Here is a 1,093-nt window from a genome sequence, read left to right on the forward strand (position 1 = left end):
GAATACAAAAAAGGCATTGGAAGAAAACACTGCTGCTGTTTCAGCTCATTTGTATGAGGTGAAGGACAGTCTCATGATCGGAGGCCGGAAGACAACGTGGTAGTGACTGCGCCCACGGCTTCGGGATACTCCAGCGGCGCATACCGGTCCACTGGATGGAAAAGTAAAAATAAAAATAAAAAATCTACGGGGATGCAGTGGGAGGGCGCGAAAAGAACGATCTCGATCGAATCAAAAACGAGAAACAACCGAATCAAACACTTAGAGCATCAGTTCGTATAGAAATACAGAAAAAACGTGAGAGCAAGAGATGGACATTAGCGTTGCAGCAAACTAAATGCGATCATATCCGCTTGCCCTTTCAGAGTTTATATATAAAACAAATAAATTGCAATAATTGTTTCCCCCTGCAAATTTTCCCCACCAAAATCCACATCACCCTTAACAGAAAACAATTCCCCTCTGACACTGTTGTTCCCCAGAGCCACGCTCGTGGGAAAGCCCGCTGCCCATCACGCGTGTCGTTGGGAAGTTCCTTTGCCGTTGGGGAATGGCAAAGCGCTCCTCCGTTTCGCGTGTTTATTTTCATTCATTTCACAACTCCCATTCCCAAACCCCATGCTTTTCGTATTGTTTTGATTTTTTCCCCGTTTTTTTTTTATTGTTTGCCGGGGGTCCGATCTGCCGGGCCGCCACCCCGCACACCACGCCCAACAATAAAGAGCGACACTGTGAAGGAGAACGGGGTCCATTCCCCTCACTCTTTGAACAATTCATGTTGAAACCATCATGGCGCCACCCTTTTGAAATTCCACCGAGGGAAGGGGAACAACGGCCATCCGCCACACACCCCATTCATTAATTGTACCCCCAAAAAAAGAGAGAGTGAGGAAGCCAAACAACATCCAACACCAAAAGAGGAAAAAATAAAACCAGCGGGGCAGCCAAATCCCCAACAATTCCTCATCTTTTCTTCATAATTTCCATTGGAATTCCAAAGGATTCAAAAGGCGCAACGAAAGCATAGCAAGCAAAAGTATGCCTAATGTAATTTGCCTTCTTCTTTGCTTGGCCTATAAAGTGCGAGAAAAAA

At 45.7% G+C, this 1,093-nt stretch overlaps 1 protein-coding gene across 1 annotated transcript; it reads left to right on the forward strand.

Annotated features, from left to right (window-relative positions):
- Nucleotides 1-550: 550 nt before the first annotated feature.
- TM35_000071000 (uncharacterized protein) lies at nucleotides 551-862 on the forward strand (the record flags this gene model as incomplete). Its single annotated transcript, XM_029023546.1, has 1 exon — nucleotides 551-862. The coding sequence occupies one exon, from the start codon at nucleotides 551-553 to the stop codon at nucleotides 860-862; it is 312 nt and encodes a 103-aa protein (XP_028884742.1).
- Between the last annotated feature and the right edge of the window lie 231 nt (nucleotides 863-1,093).

This window comes from Trypanosoma theileri, assembly GCF_002087225.1.
Source record: "Trypanosoma theileri isolate Edinburgh chromosome Unknown TM35_Tth_7_V1, whole genome shotgun sequence".
Classification (NCBI taxonomy): Eukaryota; Euglenozoa; class Kinetoplastea; order Trypanosomatida; family Trypanosomatidae; genus Trypanosoma; species Trypanosoma theileri.